Here is a 12743-nt window from a genome sequence, read left to right as displayed (position 1 = left end):
TTTTCTGATTTTGAATTTGAATACCTCGATTTATGTGATGTGTTGTCAACATCACACAGAACAAAGTCTAATGAGCTAAAGAACATACAGTAGATTGCTCTTGTTAGCACAGTAAGGAGGTCCGGGTCTGAACAGTTGGGCATATAGGCCCTCTATGATGCCTTGCAAAATTAAAAGTGGTGCTTGAACAACACGAGATGTGATGTGACAACTTTAATTGTTTCCTTCCTTAATAGAGTCACAGTGGTTTAGGATAATCTTATACGATGTATTTCCTTTAGCGTTTGTGCAACATGTCTTTTTTCATGCATGTGTTTGTGTATGAGCTCACACACACGTGGATCATTTTAGACAAGACCGCAACGGATACATTTCCACTGGGGTTATTGTTAATAATATAAATGACCTCAAATGACCGAAGTAGCTGTGATTTGAGAATCAATTTTGGAGCACAAATACCTGCTATCGAGGGAATCAATGTTACAGAATCGATCCACACATCACTGACAGTTAGCCAAATTATTATTTGCCTTTAAATTGAGAAGCGTTGTTCCTCCAGTGTAGTTTTACGCATGTCCGAATGAATGAATGCATCATCAGCAAACGCTGGGTACCTCTCAACTGTGGTTAACTTTTGTACCACTAGAGGGCGTAAGTGTCCCATCGTGTCCGAAGGACTTCCCACAGAAAACAAACACGCCGTCCTTTGAATTGAGAGCTAGTTCGAGGCATTACAGAAAAAACCTTTGCTCTTCCGCTCCCTCTCATTGCTATAAATCACAGAAAGTGCTCCAGCCATTTATTCAGTTTATTTAAATATACCACAACATTTATTTTCATGCCATGATTTATTGTTCATGTTTTAGGTCAACATCAAGTCAGGGAGGGAGAGAGCGCAATAAAGGTATTAATAAATATCATATTTAGACTAGTTTCACTACCTGCGCTCAACAAAGAGCGAGCATGAACACAGTTGCACAGACACACGATTCAACATTACACTAACACAATGTGTCCTAATAGTTTATGGTCATTGTCATACACTTGACACATGATGAGTACCACTTTACACTGTGTCGTTTGTTTTAAAACAGGGTAAACACATCATGACAATCAGGATGAAACTCACCTCATCTATTTCTACTTCACATTTTGCACCCAAATTCTATCTATCTATCTATCTATCTATCTATCTATCTATCTATCTATCTATCTATCTATCTATCTATCTATCTATCTATCTATCTATCTATCTATCTATCTGTCTATCTATCCATCTATCTATATACAGATATTTGTAATATACAGTCATGTACGAATTTAGAGTTGCACACCTTCATTATAGTACTGTGTTGTGCCAAATCATGCTAGGGAGCACTGAGATCTACTGGAAATTATACAATGAAGAGCAACAAGGAGAGGCAGTGAAGGTCCCCAAATATCTCCGGCAATAGTAATTGTTCTTCCAGAGTAAGTGCTTCTTTATGTATTTATTTTTTAACTTCATTAGAGCAGCAGGACATACCTCTATTTTGTCTCTAAACTCTCAACACAAAAGCAAAAAAAAAAAAAAATGACCAAGCAACAGCTCGTACGTTGGGACACTTGTAAGTCACGATACCATTGTACTTGTGTTTAATCCATATGAGTGATCACCTTCAGTTGGACTGCCTACAAATAGCAGATTGTTTCTTAACATCTCCATTCAATGACAGGAGGCCCTGGTAATGAGCCCTGTGGCAAACTTAAAGACTTTGGGTGGAGAGGCTCAAATCTGGTCATACTAAAAAAAATGTATTAGGCTCTGACCTGGCAAAAAATTGAAAGTTGGGGCACTTCTAAGTCAAAGTTCCATTGTACATTGAAAGACATGCTGACATTTCGACATTTAGTTTACATTTGGTCCTCTGAGTCTGCGTCGAGAGCAGCCTCACCGCATTGCTCGTATGTTCTTGTACTGGCACAGTAACAGATGCTTGAAGGTGTTTTTGAAGGTGGTGTTACAAAGGGCATAGCACGCCGGGTTGATGGTGCTGTTGATGTAACACAGCCAGTAGCCAATGGTCCACAGGGTGTTGGGGATGCAGATGGAACAGAAGGTGTTGATCAGCACCATCACGTTATACGGCGTCCACGTCACCACGAAAGCCACCAGGATGGCCATGATGGTGCGCGTCACCTTCTTCTCCCTCGAAGATGTGCTTTTCTTGCGCCACTTGGCCACTGCGCTCTGCTTTGTCACCTGGAGGGAAATAGATGGCGTCACATCAGTGGTCGCAACTTGCGAGGCTTTCTCTGCTGGCCTAAATGCATTGAGAAAGACTGACCGACATTTTGTCACTGTCGGAATGCTTGCATCATTAAAATCTTTCAGGGAAACCAAAAAACACCAGCCATCCACAGCAAAGTCCGTGTTCACGCCATCCCAGCCGATCAGATAAAAGGCCTTCAAAATTTCACAAATGTGAAGGACTGTGGTTACATCATATCATTGTGATGCCTTTGAAGCATTTTGTTACGCACAAAAAAGATTTTGCAGTGGTTGGGTCAAGTACTTGGTTAGGTTTTCGCATCAGAGCAGCATATGTGTCAGCTTGGTACTGGTCAGGTTGAGCCAACAAGGAATAGGCTGTGAAGAGCAATAACCATCTCCTCAGGCTGCTTTATATCTCATATTCATTTAGAGAAGAAATTTCAGATAGGGGTGTAAAATTGGGAGCTGTGGAATGTCTCGGTTTGTTTGGTTGCCATACAATTTGATTGCTCAAGGTGTCATAATGCTACTGGCATCGTTTTCGTCACTGTTTATGCAACCTGCAGAAACCAGTTGATATTTTGCACGCTCATTAGCTCAGTCCAACGATGCTATTCCAAGCCATCCTAAAATTCTAGTGATATTTTGATTCATAAAACAAACGTCAACACTGCAACAGATGGAGAGGTAGTCTTGTTCGGTGCCGAGTCCTACAGATGTATAGGGAAAAAAAGATCAGCATCGTCTAAATCCCCACCGTCGACGTTTGCATTGATCCATGATATAACAGTCGGACCTTGGACCAGTCCATGACGAAAGAAGGTTTCATAGCAGCAGGTTTCATTATGTCTAAGTCCCCAGTATTTAAATTGATTATTTAAGTCTGACTCGAGACAAGTCATATGACTCAAGTTTCTTTTTACATACCATTACCTTGGAGCCCAGTGGTTAGTCTGACAGCAGTTGTATCCAAACTTTCGATACCGAGGTTTGCATAAAGAGTAACTGATACATCTAATAGTCACTTGGCCCTGTATCCCGCTTGGCCAGATCTGCTCTTGCACTAAGTGGCAGAGGAACCACATCTCCACATTCAACAATCAATACAAGAGCAATCTGTGCTAAACTGACTTTGACACGGAGCAGAAAATGGAGCAGGCAATTGGTATTCATGCTAGTTGCTGCTGAAACTGAATTACCTTTATTCGCACAGGTATTATGAATCGAATCATTTATCTACATTTTTTGCAAATTGAGAAAAGCTCTATCTAAACCAATTCTTCATCAGTGGCAGTAGTAGTAGAAGTAGTAGTCACGCCGCAGTTCGCCAAGCCACGTCTTCACAAATGTTGTGTGATTAGTGTAAAACAAGGAAGTGAAAGATAAGAAAAGACTCCTTCTTCTTCTTTCCTTCTCTTGCCTTTCCACCCGGAGTTGAATGAAAGTAGAACAATATGGGCAAGCTAAAAAGACAATTGTTAATTTTATGTCATGACTCCAACAGCTACAATCATGGACAGCAGGCTACCTGGCTGTAATTTGGACACCTCTGTACGATGTTCATTATACTGTGAGTGAGAGGAATTGTCTATTCTGACACAATGGAGTAAAGGTGTTTACCTTAAGCATTGTTCTTGTGGCTTGACAGTCCGTCAAGGACGTTGCTCTGGAAGCTGGTTCTCTTTGGTTCATCCTTCTTATGGCATTCAGTCCCTTCAGCACCGAAACGGGGACCTCGTTCTCCGTAGACGTGGAGGGTTGGACACTGTCCGCCTCCGGTTCCACTTGCTCGGGTTTGTCTTCCTTGTAAGGAGCGGATCCGTTCCACTGCTGCGGTGCTTCCTTCTCCGTGCTCTGCACAGCCTCCCTGAGCTGCTCCCTCATCTTCTGAATGCAACTGTTCAGGATCTGATTCTCACCTGCGTCCTCCTGACTGTGAGAGTGAGCTTCTCCGACACTGGTGCCGGATGTCTTCCTGCTGTCCCTCTGCATTCGGCTACGGCTGGCCCTGGAGATGCGCCAATAAAGGTAGATCATGATGGCCACGGGTAGGTAGAAGGCCGCGATGGCCGTGCCGAATGTAACCGCTGGGTTGGAGAAGAACTGGATGTAGCACTCGCCAGGCGGCACGGTTCGCCCGCCCACAATAAACTGCCAGAACAAAATAGCCGGCGCCCACAGGACGAAGGACAGAACCCAGGCGGCGGCGATCATCAGACCGGCCATTTTAGTGCTACGGCGCGCCGGGTAGCTCAGAGGCTTGGTGACGCAGAAGTAACGGTCGAAGCTGATGATCAGGAGGTTCATGACTGAGGCGTTGCTGACCACATAGTCCACAGCCAGCCACAGGTCACACACAACCGCTCCCAAGGGCCAGTAGCCAATCACGATGTAGACGGTGTACAGGTTCATGGAGCCGACGCCAATAATGAGGTCCGCACATGCCAGACTGAACAGGAAGTAGTTGTTGACGGTCTGCAGGTTCCTGTTTACCTTTGGAGAAACCACATGGAGCAGGCTGTCAGATGCTAATCTTTTTTGTGTGATTTATGTTTTCTCCGTTCTATTAGATTACATGCCAGAACATTGATTCTCTAATTGCTTCTCCACTGTGGGATACCTTACAAAAGGCTGTGAGTAAAATATGAAATGGAAAAGGAAGCATTTTAATAGTAAAGTAGTAAACACACCGCTCCATGTCCTTTGATCAAGACAAAGCAATTTAGAAAAAATGGTAAATGGCTTGAATCGATTTTCGCCTTCTTCTCGACATCCGTTGTTTGAATATGTGAAGAGTCAGTCAAAAAGATTTGCGGTGAAGTAAATTTCCTTCCGTAGAAGACGGAACACCAGCAGTTATTTACATTTCACAAGGTAGGTTGATTCCAAAACCCTCTGAACTGACCCTCGCAATTTTTTTTTTTAAATTAAAAAAATCTGGTCAGACATCCATGGCTATCATGGCTTGTCCATGGTCGCCTGAAATGGGATTACTGCTGATGCCAGGAACAAAATGTAAACAGTATGAACTTTTTTTCCCACTACTTCAGTCGGCATGCATTCTTTCTCGGTGCTTTGGCTTGCGTTTCCATTTGGACAGTCTTGACTGTGTCATCCCTGACCAGCTTGTCAGTCACTATTCATGCCCACACCAAGCAGATTTTTGTCCAAAAGGCAAGTAGATACGTTACGTTTTACCGACTTGACTTCAATTTTGACTCAAAGCAAGGAACTAACCTTTATAGAGAGCATGACCAGGATGTTTCCAATGACGGTGATCAGACTGAGGGATCCCGCCACCAGAATGATGAGCACAATCTCCACAGTGGTGTAAGGACTGGCCGAGAAGAGGCCAGCTTCACCCCCGCTGCTAGTATTCACAGTATCCATTGCGTCCACTCAGATTTGGTGACAGATGCTTCGGGCAGATACAAAAAACAAAACAAAACAGGTTTCCTTTATTTCACGGCAATGTTGGCACATGTGGCAAAAATATTCACAGTCACACACAGATACCGAAAAAAAACCAAACAAATGCACAAGTACGGATGTAACTACTTGACTTATGAATAAGTCAACTCAAACTGAAGTACAATAACAAAGTATTTGTACTGTATTACACTTCACCACTGAAGGTCACCAATGCAAAATGATGTGGAACACTTGGCAGGTGTTTGACAGCGGTTTCAGCTTACACTGAGAATGTGTGAGCAGTGACCAGGTGAGCAAATAAAGACTTCAGCAGCTGCGTTTGAAAACAGAGAGTGACCGCATATCAGGAATGCAGTATTAGTCAGTACATCATTTCAAGTCTGACTGCCCACAAGATGTAATTATTAAATATAATGGAATTGGACTGATCATATTCTTTTACGCCATCCTTCTCTTGATTTGAAGATGACTGCATTATGATCTGCCTTTCCGAAAAGTCTCCCTTGTGTAAAAGGAAGCTGATATCATAACTAAATCTGCTGTTTGCTCACAGGCGTACCCTGAGGCTCGGACGGGATCGTCGAGACACACTTACAACATCTCGCAGGCTAATTTTTAAGACAGTCTCTTTCATTTTGCGGTCTTAGAGGCATTACATGAGCGGATTCCTGCTTTGAAATCAACATCTTAGAACCGAGAGGGCACATTTTAAGATATTAAATTATGATTAGACTGAGAGAAGGACTTCATAACTGTCTAAAAATAGTCAGAAATCTCATAACAGTGACAAATGAAGGTTTGGTTGTCTGATAATAAATCAGAGTCAATGAATGTTGCAATTCCCTTGGGAAGCTTTTCTATAAACCAGCATCTTAACTGACCTGGAAGTGTAAACCTTGATTGGATATGTCCTGACAGCGGGGATGGGACTGTGTAATGCGGCCAGTCACCTACCAATATACCTCAAAAGGGTTGCATTAAAATTCCCTGCCTCTTGCCTTGGAAGTGCAAAATCCCCTTTGAGTGGATGTAATGCAAGTTTGAGGGCCAATTATATCGTCCTGTACTGTTTGGTAATACAATACTGTCTGGCTCGAGTTTTTAAATGAATTTCAAGCCTTTTTGGTCTATAGTCTTACCTCACTATTTTGTGATTCTCTTCGTGCCTCAACGATGGCGCAGACTTTTAATACTTATGAACATTTAGGTTCCAAATGTTTCAGATATACATATATTTTCATGTTAAAATCATGGCAAAATGTATCTCAGATAAGTTGTCAATGTAGGTCTGGGCTTCTGATCGAGTTTGAAGGCCCTGAATAGCACACTACTGTGAAAGGTGCATTCAGCTTTTGGAGTAACATATGCTGCCATCCAAGCATTGTGGATTTGCCCTTATTGGTGGTGGGTTGAGAAACTGCACCCTACATTGAACAGTAATAAAAAAATAAATAAATAAATCTTTGGAATGGTTTTTATTATAATTTTTTTTTTCATCAGCCTTAAAACTGTCTGCTCCATTTGTTATGTTTCCACAAGGTCCACCCACACGACACATCCAAACACTTGTGATGCTGCTCTATGATGCTTTGGTTAAAAGCATCCTTCCACAAATCTATAATACCCTGCACATTTAAAATGGTAACTACCCCACCTCTAGCCAACCGCACAATGCCCCCCCCCGCAAAAAAAAACAAAAAACAATTAGGCTGACAGAAAACAGCACACTTAAAGCAAAAACAACAATTTCAATGCGAGAGAGGTTGATGTGGTAGCAAATAAAAAAAAAAAAAACAGCTGCCAAATATGCCAAACATAACAATGTGACAAAGCAATATATTTTCATTATAAAATCGATGTAAAGACACTCAAGGGTCCTTGCATGCTGTTCTGAGCCTGTAAGTGGCTCCATTAGGCTACATGATAACATCATACTTTACCTGAAAGACATTTCCTTCCTGCTCTTACAGCCCAAGAAACTTCATTACTACAAAGTACATTGCTAACTCCATCTCTTACTCATCACTGACCTGTTCAAAGTCTTTTCTGTGGCAAGACTACCAACAATTGTGTGTGTGTGTGTGTGTGTGTGTGTGTGTGTGTGTGTGTGTGTGTGTGTGTATTTTATATGGCCTGCATGTATGTTCGATAACTGGGTTTCTGTTTGGGGTTAGATGTCTGGATATCATGTGAACACGTTTTTCAGATTGGACATACTGTATATTTAGCTGGACCAATTTTTCAGAGTTATGGTGCTTTAGGAAGATGGTGGTCTGTGATGTAGCTATGCGGGAGGTTCACCGGCTGGCTCAAGCTTCGGCGAGTCTGCATTTGCGTGCCTAAATGTGACCTATGGCTAACAGTGGCTCCATCTTTAATTGTGGAGATCTGGAATCAACTGGAATCAGGAACAAAAAGATGAATGGGTAGATTTTTTTTTCAAACTGCTGAATAAAGCATTTGCAATAAACAGCTGCAGCTGTTGTGAAAACACAATATAAATAATGTGTTGTATTCGATGAACAAAAGCAAAATGGACATACAGTGGAGTCCTGGATATACGGAGTGCGGCACCCGTGGAATCACCTCTTCATAGATCTTTCCCAACCCCACCCCCCATGACACGTTATAAAATATTTATTTATTTTTATTTTACTTTTTTAAAAATATTAATTATTTAATATTCATGCAGAAAAATGTTAATTAATATAGTCTTTTTTTTTTTTTTTTTTAGTAGGATTGTAAAAGTTACATCGTGTACAATGCATTGTAGCGCAGTCATGCCCAAGAAGTTTGTATATATTGTACACATTCAAATTTTTGAATACACATATTGAATTTTTGGGAGTATGACTGTATTTATTTTATTGGAATCATTTTATGTGGAAAATGCTTATTGATGATCCATTCCCAGTTATTCAAGAATGTTTTGGGTTAAAAAAATTCTAAATCGCTAATCCTGGCTGCATCCGGTCCCTACTTCCCGCGAATGGTGGTGGTGAACTATATGGCATGTTTAATGGTCTGGCTCCACTTCCCCTCAGAGTGATTGACTGTCAAGGAGAGAAACCGCCAGATGATTAAACCCAGCAGATGCAACAGGCAGAAGCAGCAATGTACAATAGACTGGGCCATGGTAGCAGCGTGATTAGTTTGGTTGATAAAAAAAATGCTGGGCCAAGCAGATTGGGATGAAGATTTGATTTGGAGCTGAAGAGTTAAAGCAGGCCATCATTTTTGACAGTACTGTGAATGTTCGGTGAGATTCTTCAAAAATATTGGTGGCTGCTAGAAGGCTCAGTGGGTTACACCGCTGACTTTGGACACCGGCATCCAGTCATTTCAATCAGAGCAGACGACCCACTCATTGAAAACAGGTGGGTTGTGTCAAGAAGGGCATCTGGTGTAAAAATTGTGCCAAACATATGAGCGTGACTTGATGTGGCAAGCCCTGACAGAGTTAAGTTGCTTCTATTTCCTAGAAAATATTGATAATAAATGACTTGAATGATTTTTTCTATCACAGCAACATGGAAACCAATTTCTTGGTAGCTCTAACTCATCAGTATGGGTAGCTTTTACTCTTTGTTGGATCAAAATCTTGGGCAAAATCCTCAATCCAATATGGATGAGTAAAAATAACCCAATATGGTCTCGGTCCTTTTTGGGCTGGGTTAGTTATTTCACCCAAATTGGGTTATTTTTAACCCAGCAGTTTTAAGAGTGTAGATATGGCGAAATGTCAGATTTGGTGTCAGTGTTTAGCAGGGAGATTAAAAGCCAAAACCGGCAGCATGTTTACAGATGTCAGAGCATGTGTCAGTGTGGACCTTACACACAGTACACAGCTTCATCAAAGGACACATTTAATGAGTGGAGGGATCAGAGGGCAGCAAGCTATTTATTTTTTAAATCATGTAGTCTACAAATATAGACCAGCCTAGATCTTGGTCTCTATCATTACAGACATGACCTTGTCTGCAAACCCAAGTGACAAATAAACCAAACGAACATATTAGATATTTGTTTCAAACTCGACCAAATGTGATCGATCACATCATCTTTTGCCGCCCACAAAAGCCAAGTGTGACTTCTTCTGGGCTCAAGCAGCAACGTTCTGGATGCACTGCGGCTGTCTTATACTGTAGCTCAGTTATGGAGCCCAGTGAGCAAGCTGTTGCATTAACCTAACTTGCAGGAGGTAAGCGCATGGATTAGTCTTTCTGAGTCAGGTTTAGGACGTGCTAACCAGTTCACCAAGCTGGAAAACCATTGTTTTTCATCCACATAATACTGATTGAGTCATGTACACATTCAACAACAGCGGGCCGAAGATTTACCCCTCACAGGGCTCGAGCACTAGCCCTTGATGACGTCCTCTGATTGGTTGGTCAGAGCAAAACTTTTGTTACAACTAACATGGGCTCCAAAACACATCTGTAGCGATCCGCACGCACAAATACATTTAATACAAATAATCAGCATCCATGGTGACTATGATGCATATTGGTGACATTTTTGTCATTGTACTTGATAAATATTGATTCTACGCCGCCCCCCTCACTATTACTTGAGAAATTAGCAACGTTTGTTTGTGATCGCAATTTCGAGCTCTGTGTGACGTCCCTGCTCTGAGAAGTGGGAAATTTCACATCTGCCTGAGTTGTGTCCTCACACAAGATGGCGATGGTGGTGGGAGAGTGGGATGTATGGAAGTGTATCTGGGTGTGCGTATGTGGGGTGTGTGGGGGCAGGGGCGGGTGGGGTTGTTGTCGGTGGGGTTGTAACAGAGCCTAAGTCAAAATAGTGGACATTGTTCCGAATGAAACCAAGTCAGCAAAAGGATAGGCAGCTGCAGCAGCAAACCAGGAGTAGTGATTAAGAGCCATAACTTTATTTCAGCCATCTAATTTTCTGCATGCAAGTCAGGGGATTCCTCGGATGCACTCGGACGCACAGGGATGGGGAAGCCGCTGTTGGGAATCCTTTGTGCTCAGTCTCAAAAGATTAAAACAGTATTGTATCTGTGTTGGAAATCATTCATCATTCCGTATTTCTGAATCACTGTACAGTAGATTTTATGTCGTGGACCATCACCATACTGTACTACTACAGCCTACTATAGTTCACTCATCAGTCAAATGAAAAATTGTTTGAGACAAATAATTGCATCAGCTGGGGGACCTTCTGTAATAACAATTAAATCAATAAATAAACTATGATACGGCTATATTGTTTTAAATTGAGTGAAGAAAATGAATACAAAGTGCCATATGGCTGTCCGTGTAATGATGTGTTACTCATAGTAACAATATTTTCACACCACAACTCGTGAATTTGCCGCACATCAAACAATAATCCCCCTCATATTTCTGGATTTTTTTTTTTTTTTTTTAAATGTCCTCGGGTTATTCACAGAAAATTCATTCTTCACTGTCTCCTCTGCGGACCCGATCACAACTTCAACCACTTTGAGACCACCAACAGGCCACTGGTGGAACAGCAGGCGACCAACAGAAGAACTATACGACCGTTTGATGTAACAACACAGAAGAGGCACTGCATGAGTTGTAAGTATATTTTTAATATAAATTAGTAGTTTATTTATATAATTCAATTCATCATCATCATCATTATTATTGTGTTTGATCATTATTATGTACAGCACTTTTTTAAGCTGCGGTTATTTTTTTAAGGCGTTCAATAAAAGTTGTGCTGCGTTGCGTAGACAACTTTGCTCTTGTGCCCTGTGCACTATAAAAGTATTGCTTTGGCGCTATCTTGCATCATCTTGATCCAAAGGTACTATTTTAATGTGAGGGGAGGAGCTTCATTTAGTCACCTTATATCACTGTCTAATCGAAATGCACAGATTTGCTGTCATTTTGAAGTATCTTCAGATAATTATAAAGCTTGTATTTGGCGCAGTGTCAATTCCTCGAGATGAGTAACCATCACTACTTTTCAAGATGCATTATGGGTCATATTGAAGGCACAATGTAGAGAGAACCTTTGTCGAGCCAAGGCACCCATTACAAAAATCACACAGCATACCACCAAACAATCTTGTCACATAAGTAGGAACACTGAAATAAGATCTCGTCTCATTTTACTCACTAATTGACTTAACCCTGTGAAATCTGGCCCATTTTAATTAAACACAAAGCTGAAGCCATGACTTATTCTTTTTTTTTTAAACACCGGTTTATTGTATCTACTGCCAACTAATGGAAGAACATTTCTTCTTGTTCTTGTTGTCACTACAGTATACGGTATGTACACCAGTGACAATTAGATGAGTACTGTCATGATATATTTGTCGTGAGTAAATAATTAAAGTGAAATTGGATAATTTCCTGCAGTTCCCCTCATATATACAAAATAATAAGTGAGGCATTAAAATATCACTCCAAGGTGATGCAGAACAGAGGAAGGAGTTCCACCACAGAACCAAACACCACAATTGGTCGCTTAATTGAATTCAACTGGACCCTCGCTTCACACATACAGACTCCCACTAATAATAATGTGATTACTTTTTTGAAAAAGTGCCCTTACCTTCAAAGTTTGTTGCCGAATCTCACCTTACAAATATGCAGTGACGTGGATGAGCACTCTTCATGTGCTCCATGTTACTGTCACCTCTGTGGACAAACTGGAGGCAAGCAGAAAGTAACTGGATGTTGCTCCTCCTCTGACAGCGTGTGCGCGCGCCTGTGTGTGTGTGTGTGTGTGTGTGTGTGTGTGTGTGTGTGTGTGTGTGTGTGTGTGTGTGTGTGTGTGTGTGTGTGTGTGGCTGACAGACAGTTAAGGGAGAGGGGGAGACAGGGAGAGGAATCTACAGGAGCTTTTAGTGTTGTAAGCCTGCAGCCAGAGTGGTAAATTTGAATAAACAAGAGGCGAGACAGGAGGCGAGGGCTGCTTGTTTGAGAGCGAGAGAGCGTGGTGGCCTCTGCTCGCAGCTGTAGGCCTGATGTTTACGTGGCATGGAATCAGAGAAAAATGCTAAAGCACAATTAAAGGCCGAAATGGAAAAGAAGAAACAAAAAAGCAAGAA

The 12743-nt window shown here is 41.6% G+C and overlaps 1 protein-coding gene across 1 annotated transcript; it reads right to left on the bottom strand.

Annotated features, from left to right (window-relative positions):
• Window positions 1–198: 198 nt before the first annotated feature.
• Window positions 199–12427, bottom strand: LOC109526789 (muscarinic acetylcholine receptor M2-like). The gene is made up of 4 exons (XM_019888300.1): window positions 12245–12427; window positions 5492–5672; window positions 3875–4747; window positions 199–2242 (listed from the first exon to the last, which is right to left on the bottom strand). Exons 2-4 carry the CDS (start codon window positions 5642–5644, stop codon window positions 1931–1933), a joined length of 1338 nt encoding a protein of 445 aa, XP_019743859.1. The 5' UTR covers window positions 5645–5672; window positions 12245–12427; the 3' UTR covers window positions 199–1930.
• Window positions 12428–12743: the final 316 nt, after the last annotated feature.

Source organism: Hippocampus comes, unplaced genomic scaffold (assembly GCF_001891065.2).
Source record: "Hippocampus comes isolate QL1 unplaced genomic scaffold, H_comes_QL1_v1.1 scaffold112, whole genome shotgun sequence".
NCBI classification, from domain to species: Eukaryota; Metazoa; Chordata; class Actinopteri; order Syngnathiformes; family Syngnathidae; genus Hippocampus; species Hippocampus comes.
Note: the sequence above shows the minus strand (reverse complement) of the source record. Positions and strands in the feature narration are given on the sequence as shown.

Excerpts from the sequence above, each read along its gene's own strand:
- LOC109526789 (XM_019888300.1), bottom strand. The coding sequence starts at position 5,644 with ATGGATACTGTGAATACTAGCAGCGGGGGTGAAGCTGGCCTCTTCTCG. Across the intron at positions 4,748-5,491 it reads TGGTCATGCTCTCTATAAAG|GTAAACAGGAACCTGCAGAC; the intron begins GTTAGTTCCTTG and ends GTTTCTCCAAAG. Across the intron at positions 2,243-3,874 it reads CCACAAGAACAATGCTTAAG|GTGACAAAGCAGAGCGCAGT; the intron begins GTAAACACCTTT and ends ATTTCCCTCCAG.